The following is a 20345-nucleotide window of genomic DNA, read 5'->3' as shown; positions in this document are numbered from 1 at the left end:
GAGAAAACACACACACTTCCCATGCATACAAGCGCAAATACACACTGTTCAGAAATGCACAAAGACTTCACACGCTCTCTTAAAGAGGAGGCACTACAGGTGAACAAGGTTAACAATTTTAATCACCATGATACGTGACCAGTCGATTACTTGTATTAAAACATTTGCTTGTTTTCTGAAATGTGACGTTTGAATATGGAAATGAGGTATTATCTCATGAAATTCTTGCACGCATTTCCACAACAGAAATCTGGATTGGATGGAGTCGGGTTCAAAAATGTTTTTTGTTTTTGTTTTTTTACATATTTGAGACAAAGGTTTTTACGGAGGGAGTTCTGGTTATCTCTTCTACTGTCAACCACCATTTTTGCCTTGCATTTAAGAATAACATGTTATATAAATCAGGCTATGAATGATATATGAAGAAATCTCTCTTTAAAACCCTTCAGAATATAGGTAGGATTAAAACTGGAGAGTTTTGTGTATGTAAGTGCTACTGAAGTGGAGATTTCTGGCTCAGAGTCGAGGAAAAAATACTCATTCGGCCTTGAAATACATGTTTTGCAAAATTCCACACATTTTTTAGAAAAAAAAAGAGGTTAATAGATAAATTAATTAGATGTTACCATAAAACTTCCCCTGTTGATTACTTACATCTTGTCCGTTGTTTTTTGTATTGCGCATGTTTTGAAAAATACGCAAATGAAAATATCTTGATTATGCATCAATTTGCATAAAAGCTCAGAACAGAAAGCCGCACTTCAATAAAGATTTTTTTCCTCTAGTCTGAAAGAAGACAAGTTGTAAAACTGATCAGTGCAGGCTTTTTGCATTTAGACTGACTGAATTTCTTACATAATTACTTGATAAGTGAAAATAAAATAATTTACTTGTTACGTTAAATGTTAATAGCTATCTTTCAGGACATTTTTTATTCTTTATCAAGCATTCAGAAGATTAAATCCAGTTAAATCTGTTATGTCCAAATGGCACTTTGAAGTATTACAATGATTTAATCTGGAAAAAGTCTATCTTGTTCAAATGTCTCTTTGGGCTAAATCAGATTTTGTTGCACTTATTATTTGTGTTCAGATATTATAATGAAAGTAGTCGATGTTTTTTGTGAGCAGCCTTTGTTTGTTTGGCTCCCGGGCAGGCTCACAAATCTGTGGCGAGTAAAGAGGAAAAGCTGGAACAGCACTGGCCGATCATTAAAAACAGTCTGTATAAAGTGGCCCAGTGGAGAGAAACTCCCTCCTGACAAACACTGGCTGTTAAATATTTGTTTTATGACCGACCCCAGAGAGAGGCCGGAATTACCTTCCATGCCAGCAGTCACTGCACTTCACTGCACCGCACAGCAAAGCCTATCTGACAGGGCAAATTAAAGCACTGCGGGACGAGCTTAATTCAATAAAACAGGGCTCTCTCCTCCTTCTTTTCTCTTCCCGAATACAAAAAGACTTTGCTAACACGTTTCTCCTGAAAAACATCATGACAATGACGCGTCAGACAGGATTTCCTCATTCCCTCATCCACCTGTCGTTCTAAGAGCCATCGTTTTTAAAGTTTTTGCATCTGTGATGTTGGTTGTGATTAATTCTACTCCCAAAATATGAAAACCTGACCTGAGTCACAAGTTCTTCTTTCAGGGAAAATGTTGCAGGACGTCTATTGAGGTAATGTTAATATTTGTAACGTAAGTATGAGTAGACTAATGTGGCTAACAGTCGCTAATATTAACTTGAGTTGCAGTCAGCTTTTCTATGCGAACTTGACTTTGACACAAATAAAAATTTCAAATTTCTGAAACTTCTGACAGAACTTTTGATACAAAAGTATTCCACATTTTCCACTTCATCAATATACTGTGTAAGAGACCTCATAATGCAGAAAATGGTGGTAAGGTGAGCTTAACGCATTGTGAAAGAATCATTAATATATACTGAAGGAGCTACAGTTTCTTTTGATACATAAAACAGAATTTCTGTCAGTCAGATCTCAAGCACTCTCCTACTTTATCAATTATTCATATTCCTCGACTGATATGGGTTTGATAGTTCAGAGTAGTTACAAATTCTTGAGAGGCGTTCAGACATCTCCTCTCCCATTGCTCCTCTCAGAATGTTCCTCTCCGCTTGTTCCCTCTTTCTATGTGCATGCAACTCTAAAACACACATACGTTTTGACTTAAGATGCACATCGGGGCAATGGACTGTCACTTTCAGTTTGGCCAGAAAAACAGGCCGCATAACTGGCTGTGACAAACCAACAAAATGTTTGCTACGAGTCTGTTTGTCCGCAATCTGAAGAGGCTGGAGAGGAGAGGAGAGGAGAGGAGAACCTCCATCTCTGTGCATCAATCAAATAATAAAATTCTTTGAAGGAGCAAAGAGAAAATTGTGTTTCATCTGCTTTCAGATCAACAAGATCCAATCCTGCCTCTTCCAACTACCGTTCTACAGCTTTTGGGTTTTCTTTAGATTAGTCTCAGGTCCTATTCTGCATAACAACACCTGAAATCCCTGTGCAGAATACTAAAGTGAATTAAGAGTTACCTGCACAACACTGAGCTTATACAAAAACTAAACATGTAGCAAAGACACACAAAAAAGTTTTTAACATGTATTAAAATGACACATATTAACATCATTAACTGCCACTTACCTTGAGAGAGTGGTGCTTGCTCTCGTGTAGTATCATCTCCTCAGATATGATGAGGGCTCGGCTGCACAGGTCAAGAGGCTAAACAGCAGCATATAACACAGACAGATTAACACACAGTTTTTGGACATAGGTTCATTCATTAATTGTCAAAATCATGAAGTGTTCCTCCTGATGTCAGGATCATAATACTGCGTTTGACAGAGCGAAATAAAACATGAGACGTTGCAGTACCAAATCCATTTTGGCTCGGAAGTCCAAACGATCTGCAGAACAGCCAACAGAAAGCCTATTCTTGACTGTGGGAAATACAACTGAAACTGATTCTATGACAACAGACAGCGAGCTGTGACTGCAAGGCGCTTTGTGTGGTCTGTGTATGACAAGACACTGACACTTAAAATCAACTAGTGCGGGAACACTGGAGGAGGGGACTTCCTCTCAAGTCCAGCGAGTGACAGAGGGCAAATTCAATGTGTGTGTGTGTGTGTGTGTAACATTTGCATACAGTTTGAAGCAAGGTCAGGGTTGCACATTTCTGTGTGAATTCACAGAAGTACCACCATCCCTGCACTCTGAGTGCACAAATGGCTGAAAGACCTCAAGATACCAAGAGTATTTCAAAAGTTGCAGGAGGTACAAATACCATTCAACGACAATTTTCACAGATGTTGCGAAATATTCATTACAAAAACCGTGTACTGCGTGTACTGAAGCAGAAATGAGAGCACTTATTTTGCAGTGACACATGACTTGACATAACTTGCCTCTGCATCCTAATTTGGACAGTTCCCCCTGAATGCAAAACACAAACTGTCTTTGCAATTGTCCAACTATGAAGCATAAATATACTGTATGTAACAACACTGTATGTACAGATACAAGTTGGAAGAATTATAAATAAGACATAAATAAAAATCAAAATAAGCCCTTTAATTTTATCACTACACTTGTTTTCTTGTGCTCTCTCTAAAAGATAAGTACAGAAAATAAGTAGCCTGGTTGCTCACTTTGAAACAATGACCTCCTCGGTTCATTTTAACACCCCCATAATTTCCTGTCTGTCTTCACAGACAGACAGACCATGCAGTGCTGTGGCCTTAAGGCAGAAATTCAAAGAAACGTCTGGATATCTAAAATGTGTTACGTGTGATAATGCAGCCTTCATGACTTGCAAAATATAAAATGCTCTGACAGAAAGGCTAATGAATTTCATAACTGCAAACCTCAAATTTCCTTTTGACCCGAATGTGCTGGGGAAAACCATCACATCAAGAATGATATTATCCTTTGCACCACTATATATGGATTTCCCTGTTTGACCACTGAAGACTGCTTTTCAGAGCATATGGGCGACCTCGTGGTCTTAGAACCACACCACATAACTGCTACAGTGGTGCACAGTTCAAGTTTAGGCTGGCCTCTGCATGCTCTCCCCCTCTCTCTCCCTACATATCCTGTCCGTCCTTTTAGTGCATACACATAAAGGTTTTTGAAAGGACCAGAGTGTAAGATAAGGTGGGATCTATTAGTAAAATATGGCAGAAATTGAATATATTCATAAGTATGTGTTCAGTAGTGCATAATAACCTAATTGGAGGATGAACAGCCCCTCTTGTGCTAGCCCCAGCCCAGCCCTTGGGCCCCTCAACAGAACTCAGTCAACTCACTCAACTATGGAGTCGCCCAGGCAACGAGGTAGTCCTTGGGGTGCGGGAAGCCCCCATGTAGCACACCTACATGCTTGGAAAGGGATGGGTGAGGCAAGGGGTATTCAGTTGGTTGCAATCTGCAACGTCTCCACTAGATGCCACTATATCCTACACACTGGTCCTTTAAGATTTAATTTCTTGTGAGGTTGAGATTAGAAAACTTGAAAAAAATGATTTGACATTTTGCCGAGGGTTAGATATGAAGATCAACACCGCTCGTATATCTTTCCATTAAAATTGAAGCTAGAGCCGGTTAGGTTAGCTTAGCATAAAACAGGATGTCCCAAAGCTGACATAAAACCACTGAATAAAACCTAAACACACACACATATTCACGTAAACTGGGTTACCTGAACAAAGATGGGGAAGATGAGGATCTTGGGTGCCACTTTGACATATCCGTAGTTGGCATGTGGAGTGTGTGAGCGGACAATGGTGCAGTTCTGGTAATTGGCAAAGTTGGCATTCTGCTGTTGGTAGTTGGGTGCAGCGGCATTAGTGGAGGTGGACGAACTCTTTGTCGACTTGGAGTTGTTGGACCGCCGCAGGAAGCCAGTGCGGCTGGAGAGACCCCCACCGCCGCCACCGCCACTCACGCCTCCAGAAAAAGCACCCCCACCGCCACCCTGAGGCTGTGGACCAGAGGCCTGCCGTGTGGGGTACAACCTGGCAGCTGTGGAACAGAAATAGGAAGGTGAAGCAAGTGAGGGTGTTGTTTAGCTTAGCTTAGCATAAAGACTACAAACAGAGGGAAAAAGCTAGCCATTCTCTGCTGAACTGTTACAAAATCTGCATACCGGCACCTCTACAGCTAACTACTTAACATCTTATCTTCATTTGTTTAGTCCGTACAATTAAAAATGAAGTGTAAGAATGACAAACTGAGGATTTTGCTACCGTCAGACTGAGCCTGGCTAGCTGTTTCCCCTTTTGAAAAGTTCACGCTAAGCTGGGCTAACCACGCTGGCTCGGCATGAAAAAGCCAGAGATCTCACCACAGAGAGCTCCATAATGCTGAACGAGACAGAGGACACATATTGGATATTTTAAGCTGTTTTATTGGCCAGGCTCCAGAAATAAAACGAACAACAACAAGGCAGTAAAATGTAAGTGAGCATCAAAAGTATTTAGCATCCACTGCATTTCTGAGGTCAGTTTAATTTGAGACTATTTTGGGTTGCCAAATGTTAAGTGATTTTAATCATATTCATTAAAATAACAATAACCTGAAATGTAAAGTCAAAAATTTAATTAACATTGGGCTAGATCCAAAATAATAAAGGCATCAAAGCCAATTTAAACAAAGGCTTTCAGCCAATACACCCAATTAAGAGTTCACTGTCGCCTTTAACAAAATGTTGTGTGAGTGTGAGCTTAAAACATTGCACACGTCTTACCTAACGTTCCCTGGCTGTCTTGGTAAACAGGCCTCAAGATCTGAAAAGCAGAATCATATTAAAGGACATTAATATTAAAAAGGTTTGCTTCAGCAAAATGGGGGCTGACATCTAAGCTACATCTAGAATGGAACGAAGCCAAACGACATTCAAACAATGACACGAGATACAGTGTGTCATTGTTTTATTGCTAAATTGACAGAATGGTGATAGTTGCAATTCAGAGGATGAACCTTCTATGACGTGATATTGATCGCCATCATAGATGATCTGGATAGGAAGAGGGTCTCATGAGACACGCTCTTTTTCTGTGTTGCAAGCCTATGCTTCAAGCTGAACATTAGCATGTGTCGTTTCTTGCATGACTCAGCTGAGCCCCCTTGATTTGAGCTGAACTCAGCGAGGCAATGATGGCTTCCACGTGTCATAACAAATCACAATCGGCCGAGGGAGTGAAGTCGGAAAAGCTGCCCACCACGTCACCATGTCGCTCAGATTAGCACAGAAGGTGAACTGGGGGTTGGAAAGTTGCAAAAATGTTTAAAACGTATCATTAGCTTGCTTTTCTGCCAGCCCATCATAATAAATATTTTCTGCGGTGTGGGCTTTCAAAGCTCTTTGTTTGTGAGCTAGAGTATTGTGTCAGTGTGATATGTCACCAACATGACCCATTTCCACAGGGCCTTTGGTATATTTAGCCTGTGATGGCCACCGCAAAATCTCACCAAATCCCTGCCTTCTCTTTTGTTTGGGATAGAAGTGGTGGCTGTTTGAAGGGGAATGTTTGTTCGCTACGTCGACGCGCAACCTCTAATCTTTTTCCAGAGGCGAACCACGACACTCTGCTCTCAGTTTCTTTTCTGCGAGTCCACTTCTGTTCTTCCCTCTAAAATCAATCTCATCTCCGTGCCCTTTCACTGAACCTCAACCTGAGAAGCATTCACAGATGAAGATGGACACAAGATGACGCACGCACAGACACACATGCATATACACACGCGCAGCCCCCATGTTACACAGTTATAAGCAGTCAGACACAGAGGAAGAGATACAGGAAATAAGACAATTTAAGGTAGCTATCAACTCTACGTATGACAGCCAAAGAATTTAGTTGGTTAGAAATGTTCTGGAAGTCTTGAGCAACTATTTAGGCAGTGTAGGCTGAATAATCAATAGAAGACAGAGGGCACTGCTGCAGGGAGAGAGCCTCAAACACATGTTGAATGTTGTGGTTCAATGTGTTTTTTACCCTGAGGTGGTTAACAGGTTAGTATTGCATCATTACAGCTGAGGAATTCAGTTCAGTCTTTTTGATTTAATGAGTTTTCTTTATTTTGTTTTTTTATGATCAAAAGCCTTTGCCGCATATACATGATGTCACTGGATGAAAAAAATAAGCACATGCTGTCTAAAATGTCATACACAGTACATGTCATAGTCTGCATGTACGTGCATATTATACTGAAACTGCATACTGTGCAATGGACCAGTCTTACAATATGTGAATTTTCATTAAGTAGACGTTAAAATACTAGTTTTTGTTGAATCTTTTTTTTAAATGCTATAAGTTTTAAAAAAAAGTGATGTATAATCCATGGCACATGGTTTTTGTCTTCTACATGAAATCTGGAAGATAAATTATGTCAGATACACATGTACTGTTTTCCTAATATGAGCCTTGCTTAGTTGATTGAATGTAATGAAAGAAATATGGCCATAGCTTCACATAGTACAGGCAAACAAAGTATTATTAACAGCTACATATTACATGTTATTGTCTCCTCTTGCAGTCTAAACTCCATATCTACACTTCATTGACCTGTATGTAATGTATGCAGCGTGTTCAAAACATCAAATCAGAGATATGGAAGTAACCCAAATGGCCTAGACATGCTGTACACACAGTCCTTCTATCTACCAGCACCAGGGATGTAAGGTAAGGAGACATATCTAGGATGAGCCACCATATGACCGTGGTGAGGATGGGGAGGACGAAGAAGATGATGAAGATGCAGCCCAGCACCAGTTTGCGGTACCTGGCTTCCAGGGTTGATGGGGGCCAGGATGATGTAGTTGTCCCCGTTGGATGCCTTCACCCTGGTACCCTTCAGTGTGGCAGTGTGAGGGTGATGGAGGTGTCGCGGTTTCCCATCCAGCTCCTCAGCCGACCCTCCCTGGGCCCCCCAACCCAGCGTCCCCACGCCTACTCCGCTGCTGTTTCCAGCTTCGGAGCCGTTGACCAACAGCCTGCGGGCGGCGGTGGCACGATGGTGGGCTGGGAGAGGCGGCACAGCTGGGGGGGTTTTGCTGGTGCCAACATCTGGTGCGCGTCTGCGAGTGGGGGGCGAGGGGGCATCATAGTTTGAGGTGGAGGGCTTATAGGAGGGCCGGTGAATGAGGCCCTCGAAATTAGGCTTAGCTGAAGGGCCTGTGCGCCACACCACCACTGTGATTTCATTTGCGCTGTTTCTACAATGAGAAAGAAAGAAAAAATTTCAAAATGTATATTTTTTAAATCAACTGCACATGTATCTGTAAATCCCTGAATCAGAAGAAATGTTAATTATTGTATTTACATGTCTATTTTATAAAAATTAAAGAAAATCACAAAACAGAAAGAAATCTATGGAAATCTATTGTGTTGCTAAAATTAACTGAATCATAAAAGTCTGTTATTTGGGAAAACTCAATCAATCAACTCAATCACTGACATCACTGCATCAGATCAGTAATTCCCACCTCATCTGACTGTAAACTGAATTCTTACAGGCCACAGGCAATCTCAGCCTTTCAAATGGACGATCTTTATACACCAAATGCCTTGCTCAGCCATACATACACATCAGAATGGCTCTGATTGGTCTGTAGGTCAATCATGATGGCGAAATTAACTGCGAAAACCTCTCAGTCTCTCAGATAATCGTTACAAATCACCGGCGCTGAGTCCTGAGTAAGCTCATGAAAAGGATTCTCCAACATTTTGGTGTAAATCCACCCATAATCCCCTGGTGTGCTGGACTCATTACCTGATCGCGTGGGCCAAATCCACACATTTCCACTGCTCCACTGGCTGACCATTTAGCTGCAGGAGAGTGTCCAACTGCTGCAGACCCGCCTGATCTGCTGGACCCCCTGCCAGAGTGAAGAGACAACGTTCAGATCATTGCACGCTCTCACGTGCCTTTCATGCTATCCACAGCTACAGCTCCTTTATGTATGGAGCTCCCTCCTGCAGTATCGGAGGTACAGTACAGCGTATTACTTGACAGATGAAGTTTGCCAAAAGTATCAATACTTTTGCGATCAGATTTTCAACCCAAGGCTGGGCAGATGAAGCAAAGGGGAAGAAAATCACCTGGTCCTCAACCATTACTGTTAAAACTATTACAAATGTGTTCAGTGTCCTCTTCTGTACTGTCTGCAGATTGTTAATTAATTGCCTTTGTGTACTTTTTTCCCTTTTTGCCGTGGTGTTGAAAGGTATTGAGTCTTCTTTTTTTTATACTAGTAGTATTGTTTTTTTTTCATCTTTACAACAATAGTACAGATTAAACAATAACATAATTATCTGATATTACGATGCTTTGAAATTTTTTAGTTTGCCTTCCCTCTCATCTCTCCAGCTCGTCCACTTGACAGACAGGCTCCCCATTAAGTGCAACACCCTGCTGGCTGAGCTGACGCTAATAGAAATTCCCCAAGCTACGACCACCAGCGGAAAATAAATAAATGAATAAATAAATAATCACCCACAGGTGACATGAAACTTTCATGATGTGAGGTGCATTCATGAGATGCCAAACTCAGGTCAAGCAGTGTGAAGCGAAAGCAACTTTTAGAGGAATATAAGCCATTAGCAATATTGTTTACATCAGGCATCTCAAACCGGTTCCATAAAGGCCCGTGTGGCTGCAAGTTTTCATTCCAACCAAGGAGGAACACACCTGGCTGGAATCAATTAATCAGCTGATCTCAGTCTTCAGCTGTTAACTAAGTGATCCCTTGATGTTGATTGGTTGGCCTGATGTGCTCCTCCTGGGTTGGAATGAAAACCTGCAGCCATGCGGCCCTTTATGGAACCGGTTTGAGATGCCTGGTTTACATAGTCTAGTGCCATTAAATGGGAATACAGGGAAAACAATCAATATTTTCTGGCTTAGAAAGCAGATCAGCTACGTGCTTCGATACCACATACTTTATACGTTGTGGAACAGTGTGGAGTCTCAAGTTCATTTACTTAATACAGTTAAAACTAGGAATCTACTCTTGGCAGTCCTGCAAGTGACAATCAAAACCATCACTTACAGGCACACAGTATTACAATCAAATCTACTTTAGAAAAGTAACTGTTTACTGCTGCTTTTAATGCTTCTATAAATTAATGATTTTGGGTGTTGGCAGTGGATTTGGTTCAAGTTAATATTATAAGCAAAAGCATAAAAAGAGTGCAAATCAAAGACATATTGCTCCACCTCCAAGCATTTTAGGTCCAAAGACCTAAAGACAGCGCAGAACAGTAAGGGCGGCAAAATTTAAACAACAGCCTCTTTCTGCAAAGTGTGTGTTTAATTTACAGCCGTTTGCGTGCAAAACTTGCCTGGATCAACAGCCTGCACCCTGACGGGGGAATCTGAGCAGATGGTGAAGCCATATCCATCCTTTCCTCGAAGGATGGTCACCTGTAGAAGACACGCACAGACACACAGTCAATTTGTGATAGGAAGATAGGACCTCTCCACTACACACACACACAAACACACACACACTACTGTAGGAATCAAAAGTAGCATGCTGGCAAAATAATCAACTTCCTTCCTACAGGACGATTAAGTAGATTTGTATTCTGCTTCCACTTCCTATTAAAACTGTCTTGACAGCAGTTTCCCGGTGAAGCCAATTAGCTGAGTTAGTGGGAAAAACAACTCAGCGATGGAAGACGGACATTCTTTGTCCAGTAGTCGGGGAAGAATTGAATAAACTGAATCTACTGAAAAGCAGACCGCCTATTTAGTCACGCCTATTCTTTTTTTTAAATATTGGAAAGTTGGTATGCAAAAAGAACACTTCTACGGTACAAAACTGCTTTTGTAAGTACAACTAATACTGACTGTGAAGAGACTGTTTAAACATTTATTTTTCCAGATCAGTTCTACTGACATTAAGATTTTACAAACCTAAAACATCACAATTACAAACACACACACACACATGATGGCTCTTTCCCATTGTCTCTCTTTGTCTTTGACCCTGCATCGTCAAACATGCGGTACCTGTGCCCGCTGGTCCGAGCCAAAGTCAACATAGTTCCGTCCCAAACATCTCACTTTCCATCTCATCTGCTGACAACCAGGGGCCTAGAACACACAGACATCCCTGCCGCCTCCCCCTCCCTCCCCCCCGTCCCTCCCTTTCTGTCTCCGGCAGAGGAAAACTACATGTGTATGCTGCTAACTTACAGTCAACCCATGAGCGAGACGCAGCAACTTGGAGAAATATGGTGATTATTGAGGGGCCCGAAGCTCGTGATGACCCTAAAATGTCGAGTATGATTGTGGTTTCTTATAGTCCGATGATTTTATTTGCCCTGTGTCACGCTGTTAGGGGCCACAGTACCATATTTCTTTACCCTTCATCCCTCCTATTTCTCCCTGTTTCAACCAACCTCCAAACTGACACCCAGCTTTAGGTTTTTCATCCATTTTTGTGCGCATGTACCCTCTTTGATGTGTCTGAAACTTGATTAACCGTCTCACTCGATGAAGCCAATGTGATGTTGTCTCTATAATTCTTGTTTCTGACAGCATACAGGTCACTGCAGACAAACGCTAGCAGTGGGAGCGTCCATGTACTGTCTAATTAGAAAGGACACACAGTATGTCAGGGCTACCTTTATGATAAGGAGCTTGACCTTCTTCCTTTAAGGCTGAATAAGCTCTAAAATACACACACAAGGGTGCACCTACAACTCCTCATCTTCATGCATGACTGCACAAGAAGTACAGGTGGTGCTACAATTATTGAGTTGCACTTTTTGTGTGAAGACAGACGGATGTTAACGAGTAATCCTCGAGTCGGTGTGTAGCAGAAACAGGGAAAAGCAGACAAAATTAAAGAAAAGAGAATGGAGAGAGAGACATACAGACACCGACTGTAGGTGGAGAGAGATGATAAGATGATAAACAGGGATAAAAGATTAAATAGTGATAAAAGAGGGCAGTGGGAGACAGAGCAGATGAGAGAGACGAACAGGAACAGATGGCATGAAAACAACATTTCACTGGAATTAAGGAAGACAACAAACAGTCGTCGAACGATTTGATGGATCAGCTTGAAATTTAACGCATGAACAAAATTGTTGAAAAGCAAAGACAGCGACTCAGAATTAACAGAAATGAGAGAGGCATCGACCTATCGCGTCTCACCTTTCTCTCGATTCTCTCAGAGCTGTTTCAGACCCTGTGTCCTTTTTAAAGGAGTTCTAAGAGCCGCCTAACCTGGGCCAATCATCCAAACTCCAGAGACTTTACAGCGTTAATTCAATTTTTATAAGCATAGTTGAGTCCAACAACTTGGACCCCTCTGGTCTGCCTGGGAGAAGCAGTTCCATGCCCCCTTTCCCACTTGTAAATGAAAGCAGAGGTATTATTTTTAAACTGGAAAAGAAAAAGAGGAGACTAACCTGGGAATACTGCTAGAAATCTGCATGGATGTTCTTTAAAGAGAGTGTGTTTTCAGTGCATCAATCACAAGACATATTACTGAAAATAAATGAAGATAAATGAATGGGAAATCCCAGTGTGCATTAAATATTCAAATTGTATGAGCTAGGCCTCATTGATGAATTAATAATACAATCAAAGGGGCTGTGTAAGACCTGACTAGATGAAGACCTTAACTTTCTTTCAATGAATTTAGATGAGAGACCCCCGTGTCCCACGTGTGCATATGTTCATGCATGTGTGACAGAGCTCTTCCCTTTCTTACATTCGTGCCTCAGTGCTGCACCACCCTTTCAGACATGACTGCATGGAGCCGGGAGCAGAACTCCTGCCAGCCTCCATCTGATGATGACAGTACATGTCTGCTTTCCTGCAGTGCAGCAGAGGTAACACCGAGTGCAGACAGGTCGGCATAAACCGAACTAAATCTACCAACCGGTGGTGAGGCAGCGACATCAGGGTGAGTTTGTTCAGAGACAAGGAGAACACACCAACCACCCACCCACACACACACACACACACACACACACACACACACACACACACAACTTAATTGTTATGCTGTATTTCTGTCACGTAAGCCCTGTCTTTCAAATACTCTCCAGCTGTTTGTTTTTTTTAAATCCCGACAAGATATACACATCTATTCATATTTCACATTCTATTCCGTTTAATCACATTTGATTTCCCATTTGCTCTAATGTGCAATTCAGATCCAATGTACAAAGTGGCTTACATAAGGATAGAGGCATCAGTTCATATCACAGCAAATATTTTTCTCCTCTCCTCCACTCCTGCTATCCTTCTCTCACTATGTGAAGGATAAATAATGTAGAGGAAAGCGCGCTCTCCCCTCTCTAGAAACACACGTCCCTTAAGTCTCCTATACTCGCTCGCAGATAATCATCACTTTCCGGATGTGTCGGACATGCAGTTGAAAGTGCATTTTCTTCCACACAGTAATGGAAAATGATCAGGATCCCAAAGATATTGCCACATCAATTTTTCATACACTGCTTTTGGTATTAGTTTGACAGCTGACTACGTTGTTGCACCATTGATGGATCTGGCAGCGGTCAGAGATTGAAACTTTTCTTTCTCCCAGTCACAATCACAGGTTGACAGCGCACACTAGATGCACTCTTTTTCTATTTTTCTCGACCCCCCTTCCTCCCTCCCCTTTGCCTTACTCTCTGTAACGCAAACACACCTGAGGCAGCCTACATCCGATGCAGAGGTGGCACAGCCCGTGGATAGTGTGCATCACACCGCCGCCACCACCACCACCCCCTCCTCCTCCTCCTCCAGCGTTCAAGTCTGCAGCCAGCACACACACACTGCGACGGTGACTCTCCACCTGGCCGGCCCCTCTGCAGCCCGAGTATCTCCACAGCCTCCTTTGTGCGGCTGAGTGCGTGCTCCTGGGGCTGCGCTCCGCTGGCTGGGTGGACTTGAGCGTGTTATGAATCATCTCAACAGTGGCAGCTGCCCAGGCTTGTACTATTCAAAATGTCCGATTTCCAGGTGGCAGTCCAGTAGAGGTGGCTCTTAGATAATGATATTGTGTCTCACCTTGCTGGAAGACAGACGGGAATCTGTTCAGTATAATAAAAATGTGTCCTTGGAGACTTTTTTCAGCCGTTTCTCTGGCCTTCACTCTGCATCAACTTTCTCTAAATGAGAAAGTAGATTCAATTTTCTTGGTAACGGTCCTTTTGCAAAATTGGCGTCACTCTGCCACTGACCTCCAACCGCACTGTTATCCATTCAAGGTTTGTAAGTAACGAATCCAGCCATCAATGCACATTCCTGCGTACAAGTTTTAATGAGTCTGGACCTGTCGTTTCTTCCACAGCTTCATGTCTCCCTCTTGGCTCTTTTAAAACTTCAGTTCAGTCTTTCCTTTAACTTTTCTTTTCTCTCCTCTCTTCTTGCATGTCTCCCATCCCATAACACACCGCTCCGTCCTCCGTGGCCTCAACAGCAGCAGTTGCAGCAGCTCCTGAGATCAGCTGTGTGAGAGTGTGTGGTGGCGTCATGCAGGCGAGACTGGCGCTGGCTCGGCCTGCTCAGGCCACACTGTAGCTCCTGGCAGGGGCGCTCATGGGAACTCTTCAACAGCAGAAGAATAGGAGGAAGTGCCTCCCACCGCCACCCCCCTCGACACACATACACACACACATGCACTTACGCATACCTCGCCACCCCACAGCCAGGACAGCTTTGTGTGTCTGCCCCCGATAAGGCCAGTTTGCTTCCTGAGTCCACACTATGAGGCTGTGAGAGGTGCTATAGCTCTCAGTCATTTGCAAATATACACTGTAGTGACTCATGTAGGTGGTAAAAGGGAGACATGGATGAATCAGAGCGAGAAAGGCAGGATTTTTAATAGGAGTTGTAGGGCAGTCCTGAGTCTGCAAACCTGTAACAGAGGACTTAAACTCCGCACCATATGTGCAGTGTAAGCAGAAATGTTTCTAATGGCTAACAACTTTTAATGACCACATTTCCCAACAAAAGAGAGTGACAGCAGTATTGTTTGGGCACATACTCTCTCACACAAACACAAAACAAACATATTTCAAAATCAGACATCACACCTCAACTGACTCTTTCCACCTTAACTGCCATACTCCCAAATCTCCGTCCAGACATTATGCTTGTTTGTTATGTTTTCAACTTCCATATTTCCTCTGCTTTTCCTTTCAGCTGCTCCCCCTCACTCCCAAACGCACGGTACGGAAATTCACAGGTCTGCAACTCTCTGACCCCCCCCCCCCCCCCTTCCAGTTATCCAAACACCGCTTTTATTTTTGTTTTCAATATCCGTACGCCTGGGAACGAGGTGGTAATCTGCAAAAAAAAAATAACAGCAAACGGCTCGGCGACAGAGCAAAAAAAAAAAAGCCTGTTAAATTACTGCTAAAACAGTGGCCAGTCTAACCCCTAGCAACCCCATTAATTCCCGGCTTGCCTCTTTTCCTTTTTATCATTGGGATGTCTGGCTCATGTATTGAAACATGGACAGAGAAGCGATGAAGAAAGAGAGGGGTGAAAGAGGAGCGATGCTGCACTAGTCTCTACAATGCTAATAAAGTGGCAGAAAAGGCCGTTGTCTTAAGATCCCTTCATGCCAATAGTAATGGCAGCTTTTCCCTGTTTGCCTTTTCAAAAGGGCGAGGGTTACCCGTCAAGCACACAAAAAACACTTTCTCTCTCTTTCATGCTGCGCTGTTCACCTCTAAATAGGCAGAAGGACGGATTAGAGGGAGAGAAGAAAGGGAGAGAAGAAAGCATGTATTAGGGAGAGGAGTGAAAGAAGAGTTTGAAAAGCTTGTCTGGGAGCCAGACGAGGCCAATCTGGTGTTTGGTAGTGTGGGATCTCTCTCTCTCTCTTTCTCTCTCTCTTTCTGACCTGAATAAACAGCTATCAAAGGGGGAGGCGTCTTCCAAGCCAGTGAACACACAAGATGGGTCTAAGGCCAAGTTCAGGGTCACAGCTCAGGCCGGACTTAAAATCCAAACTGCGGGGACTCGGCATTTGGATTCATAACTACGCGACAACTGCAACATTTTAAAGTTGGCACTGTGCATAACATGAGACAGAGTGAGATGACTATAAATCTAAATGAGCAGTCCCATGTTTATCTTAGATAACTTAGGCCAGGCTACTAAAAATTCAAATTCTCTTGTTCGTCAAACTCTCTTGTTCGTCTTATTAGTTTGTCATTGAGCATACGTAAGTACTTAATAGCTCAATGACAAACTAATAAGACGAACAAGAGAGTAGTAACATAAAGAGCACAACAGATGATGTTGAACAAAATGGCAAAATATAAAGAGAGAATTAAAATGTAAATAAAAATTCTGGAAGTGAAATAAAATAAATCACAAGAATAACAAATGACATGCAAGCGGTTCTGTGAGGATCACTTAGTGATGCTTTGAGCCAAATGCTAACAAAGACAATGCTGACATCTGTCAAATTTTAGTGATATACCTATTTACAGTGTTCACCATCTTAGTTTTACATGTTAGCATACTAACATTTGTTAACTGGCGCTGAACACAAAGTACAGTTGAGGTTGATGGGGACTGTCATTAGCTTTGCATGCATTTCCAGCAGCCTAATATTCAAGAAGTCATTAGATTCATCCAGTGGGGACAACAAGACCACCATAAAGCCTCTCATTCATTCATGCATCCACAAACTAACACATTGATGGTGGCGGACCTGCCATGCAAGGCGCTGGCCATCTGGAGCAGTTTGGGGTTGAGGATCCTGCTCAAGGACATGAAATGCGAATGCAGGGATTGAACAACCCAAACATTGTTGGGCAACTCACTCTGTACAGTCTGTACAATGTGATGAAAACACTGCATGAAAAGAGTATAAGCATGATCCATCTAGCAGAGGACGTCGGAGCAGCCAGGACCGTGGGCCTTGAACACTCGCAAAGGGATACGTTCTGGCAATAAAATTAACCATTCTTAATTTATTCTGAGACGCCGGTCAGAAGATCTAACCTCTCTGTCCTCTTTTCAGCTCACCTCACCCTCCCCTCCCATCTTTCCCGTCAGACAGACGTGTCAGACCCATTTTCACAGAGACGGTTTAGGAGCTAATGCTGCCTGACAAGCAAAGTGATGCGGGGACACGTTGTCTGGGGCGTGACTATTGAATACTATTTACAGTATTCATGAATTCTCCGGCACCCTGTCAGTGACATGGGCAGATGTTTTTGCCCTGTAAATGCTGACATGGCAGCTGAGGAGGTGAATCCTTGTTGTGCTGCACGTCCGGTCTTTTAGCTTTGGTTCAGGTGATCGTTGTTGTGATGTGAACATTTCATGATGCTTTCTCACAGGCCACCATACATCTGTATTTACTTTAAGTAAATGCCTATGAATCAAGATAACGGGAACAATGTCAGATGTTTTTACAAATGAGGTGTATCAAAAAGGCATTGGGGTAGAGTCTTTTAAAGCAGAAATTTCTCTAAATATCACCCTGATTGAAAGAAGCAGGATCACTTCACATGGCAAAATGTCATTACTTTGACTATGACTGGTATTTTTCCTAAACGTCTGCAAACCATGATCACACCTGGTTCTTTAGGATAAACTAAGAAACTTAGCTAAACAGCAAAAGAACAGAGCTTGATGGGTGTGACATTTTTTTAAAGCATGATTTCTCTCAAACACATAGTAATTATCGAAATTCATAAGAACAATGATTTAAAGCAAAAACGCGGGGGGAGGTTGTGAAAGTGCAGTCAGTGGATAGGAAAATGTTTTTGAAATAGTGTTGCGGTTGTCTGAGGGACGTTTCTTTGTGGATATCAAGTATCATCTTCATCAACATCTGAAGTGTTCAAAAGCCTTCAGTGAGCTCTGTGTTCATCACTGAAATTATTCATGTGTAAGGCCATCATCAAACACTAAAAAATGGTTGAGTAGGTAAAGAGTGGGCAGTTAATGATACAACAGAGCTCTTTGTGCAGTGTGGGTGATGCCATGGGGTGATAGAGGGAGAAAAGAGAGGAAAGAGAGAGGAGTTGGAGGAGGCCACAACAGTGAAGGAGGCATACGCAGCGGTCTGGAAGGGAGCAAGGACAAGGCAACAGAAAACGGGTACAGAAAAGAAGAAAAAGTCTAAAAGGTTTTCCATTCTCCACTAATTTAGTCTGTGAATGTGCCCCCCCCCACCCCTCCTCCCTTAACTCTCCCCCGAGACTGTCCCACACAAACCGCACAATCATCTGTTACTTTGATTCACCCGGAGATAAAGAGGAAGAGAGAGAACAAGGAGGAGAGGGGAGGGAGGGGAAAGGAAGGAGAGAGGAAAGGAGCGTTCACAAATACGGATGTAAAACTTTTCCATCTCAGCGCTGTGCCACATCATTACTGCCTTCTTCACCTTCCATAAGACTTCAAACGCCGCTCAGACTTCTGACATACTGGATGTTTTTGCTATGCTGCTAGCAATATAAGGAATTTAATGACTGCGGCAAGAAACAAAGAATGAAGCGTTTTGCTTATGATACGCTCTGGCAAGTACAGTGTGTCAGGTAGACAAAGCCACAAATCCACGACACTGTGAGATAAGTAATGCCTGACTTATGTTTCTGTGTGTGTGTGCATCATGTGTAGAGAGAGGGAGAGTGTGTGAAAGGTGAAAGTAAAGTGGTTGCCTCTGTCTAATCCTGTCCAGTCAAGCTTCTTAGCTACAGTAAGTCCATATGACCACTGCTTTCCACAGAGTTTACATCCTGGAGTGTTTCAAAAGCAACGCGGATATTTGTCTCACTGGCATGAACAGGCCTGGCAGTCAGTCCCAGGAGGTGACTAAGTCATTACGGTCATTTTTAAGACCATTTTTTTAACCAACAGTGCCCAGTTTGGTGATTAAAAACTATTTACTTTCCCTCTTTGCTGTACTGCACCATCAAACACAAGAGTTTTTCTTTTGCCGAAAGCTAAGCACAGACAAGACTCAGGTTGCAAACAACCAGGCTTAAGTGTGAAGGTCCTGTGCTTTGTTCCGCTTCTGTGTGGTACATAAAAGCAGAGCTTCATTAACTCAAAAAAATGTTGCCAGCGAACATAACCCAGCCAGCTTTTAGATTATTAACAATTTCGTACAATGTGAATGCAATTTCTAGAAGAGAGGGTTGCAACACCGCGGCACCTGCTTCAGAGCAGCAGCTCAGACTGAGACTGTACCATAAATCAACTATGCAGCTCAAAAAAAGACTCTTTTTGTGGATGTTCTGTATTTGTATTTGTATTGCACATTGAAATATTATGCAGGCCACCATATTTAACTCACTCCAACAGCGCAACAGTTACTGTGAAGCAACACCACACAATAACAAGAGACTAAAGTTAGGCTTGGCTCTCATTTCATTCAAACTTGGCTTATATGTTTAGTCTGATTACTGCAGCTGTTACCTGTTCTGCTGGATGTTTGTCCTGTAGGCAGTCGGTACGAGTGGAAGTTGAAGGTTTTGGGCGACACTTTCACACAATGTAATTTTTTCCTTGTTTGTGGCGAGCGTAGTTGGAGCACACTCAGGCATTTGTCTTAAAGCAGGCGGCCAGGCCTCGTGTGGTTGTGGCTTCCACTGTCTCTGGGCTTATGGTCTCTCAGAATGTTTTATTAGGCTACTGCCTGATGCTGCGGTGCTGTTTTCTGACAATACGCAGTAGAAAAATCAGCTGAGCTGGTGTAGTTGGAATTGAAAGTGCTTGTGTACAGTCTTTTTCACATTCATGCTCCATACACTGCAACACCTCCACTAAAGTATCATATATAACACGTATCTGGTGCTGCAGATAAGTGATGCATCCCAGAAATACCCATGAAGCCCCTACCCTGCCCTGTAGTCTGGTGGTATGGCAGCAGATACATCTGTATTGCTTGCCTGCCTGTTCAGCAGGGTGAACAGGCTGTTACTGGGGTGGATATTACTCTGTATGTATGTCTTAAATGACAGCTGACCCTCTGATTTTCAATAAAAGCTGATCCTATCTAAATATAGCCACTGTCACACATGCATCGTAACCTATTAAAGTGAATTTGCTCAAGTATTGGCATGTGTGTGAACAGAAGCCTGTGGCAATTTTCCATGAAAGTCACTCTGGAAATTTGCCAAGTCAGGACACAGTACGATTAGCAAGCCATAGAGGAATAAATCTTCCCAAACAGCTGCAGTGAACAATAGTATGCAAAAAGATGCAACGCTCACAGCCAACAAGGCAATCCTATATCTGACAGGTCAAATGACTCAGCGAGTAAAGACAAACGCAGCCCTCTGCCAGCAGTGATATATGTGTATCTTTATGTTTTT

The 20345-nt window shown here is 42.7% G+C and overlaps 1 protein-coding gene across 3 annotated transcripts in view; it reads right to left on the bottom strand.

Moving 5' to 3' along the window:
* Nucleotides 1-20345, bottom strand: part of rgs3a (regulator of G protein signaling 3a) — a 103271-nt gene that overhangs the window by 80662 nt on the left and 2264 nt on the right. Inside the window, exons 1-7 of one of the 3 annotated variants that reach the window (XM_041959582.1) lie at nt 13703-13761; nt 10371-10452; nt 8800-8905; nt 7810-8242; nt 5774-5813; nt 4727-5049; nt 2668-2745 (exon numbers count right to left, since the gene is read on the bottom strand). In XM_041959582.1, coding sequence (XP_041815516.1) covers nt 2668-2745; nt 4727-5049; nt 5774-5813; nt 7810-8242; nt 8800-8905; nt 10371-10452; nt 13703-13756 — 1116 coding nt within the window. In that variant the 5' untranslated portion in view covers nt 13757-13761. Of the gene's footprint in view, nt 1-2667; nt 2746-2898; nt 3028-4726; nt 5050-5773; nt 5814-7809; nt 8243-8799; nt 8906-10370; nt 10453-13702; nt 13762-20345 lie in introns of those variants that run through there. The other 2 variants (XM_041959583.1, XM_041959584.1) reach the window with 2 other exon arrangements.

This window comes from Chelmon rostratus, chromosome 19, assembly GCF_017976325.1.
Source record: "Chelmon rostratus isolate fCheRos1 chromosome 19, fCheRos1.pri, whole genome shotgun sequence".
In the NCBI taxonomy this organism is placed as follows: Eukaryota; Metazoa; Chordata; class Actinopteri; order Chaetodontiformes; family Chaetodontidae; genus Chelmon; species Chelmon rostratus.
The sequence above is the reverse complement of the archived record's forward strand: the minus strand, read 5'-3'. Positions and strand labels throughout refer to the sequence as shown.